Source organism: Pteropus alecto, unplaced genomic scaffold, assembly GCF_000325575.1.
Source record: "Pteropus alecto unplaced genomic scaffold, ASM32557v1 scaffold700, whole genome shotgun sequence".
NCBI lineage: Eukaryota > Metazoa > Chordata > Mammalia > Chiroptera > Pteropodidae > Pteropus > Pteropus alecto.
The window spans coordinates 893,088-893,877 of record NW_006429611.1 but is presented as its reverse complement, the minus strand read 5'-3'; the positions used below and the strand labels follow the sequence as shown (position 1 = coordinate 893,877).

The window sequence follows — 790 nt, the reverse complement described above, 5'->3', positions numbered from 1 at the left end:
CGCGCAGCCCAGGCCGGGGACACTCACCCGGGGCACCCGCCGCTTGTACTTGTTGCCGTAGTCGAATTTCTCCTTCACGTCGTCCAGGCAGCGGCCCAGGCGTGCCTGCTCCTCCTTGCCCGTGTAGTCCTGGCTCAGCAGGATGTAGGCCCGCCAGTTGGCGGAGTCGAAGCCCCAGTGGCAAGTCCGGTTCTCGAGGGCCTTGTGCGAGTGCACCACGAACTTGTGCGGTGGGTACATGAGGCGGCAGTCGAGGCACTGGATGCAGGCGGCGCTTGGGCTGCTGTAGAGCTCGGGCACCAGCAGCCCCTTGCACTTGCCGAAGCACTCGTGGTACACGCGCACGCTGCGCTCGCTGAGCTCCAGGCCCAGCGCCAGGCTGGCGGCCAGCTCCTTCTTGCAGGGCGGCGGGTAGGCGCCGCCATACAGCAGCGCGTTGCACAGGCGCTCCGCGTCCGTCTTGGTGATGAGCCCGCACGAGGGCGCCGAGAAGGGCAGGATGCCCATGACTTTGAGGATCTCCAGCTGGTCGGCCGTGCAGCGCGAGCAGTAGATGTGCAGCTCGTCGCACACCGAGTTGATCTGCTGCAGCGAGAAGTCGCGCAGCACCGAGTTGAGGATCTGCGGCAGGCACAGGCGCTTCTCGCCGCCCACCACGAAGCACGAGATGGTCTCGCCCTCCAGCACGGTCTCGCAGCGCTCGGTTGAGCGGTCGGAGGGCATGAAAAAGGGCCCGGGTAGCACGGGCGGCGGCGGCTGGATGGCGGGCAGGTGCAGCACGGGAGGCGGC

General features: G+C 67.7%; 1 protein-coding gene across 1 annotated transcript in view; it reads right to left on the bottom strand.

The window, feature by feature from the left end:
* Nucleotides 1-786, bottom strand: part of SKI (SKI proto-oncogene) — a gene marked incomplete at its 5' end in the record, with an annotated part of 63,294 nt that extends 62,508 nt beyond the window's left edge. The window contains one exon of the mRNA XM_006903914.2: nt 28-786. Coding sequence (XP_006903976.2) covers nt 28-786 — 759 coding nt within the window. The remainder of the gene's footprint in view (nt 1-27) is intronic.
* Nucleotides 787-790: the final 4 nt, after the last annotated feature.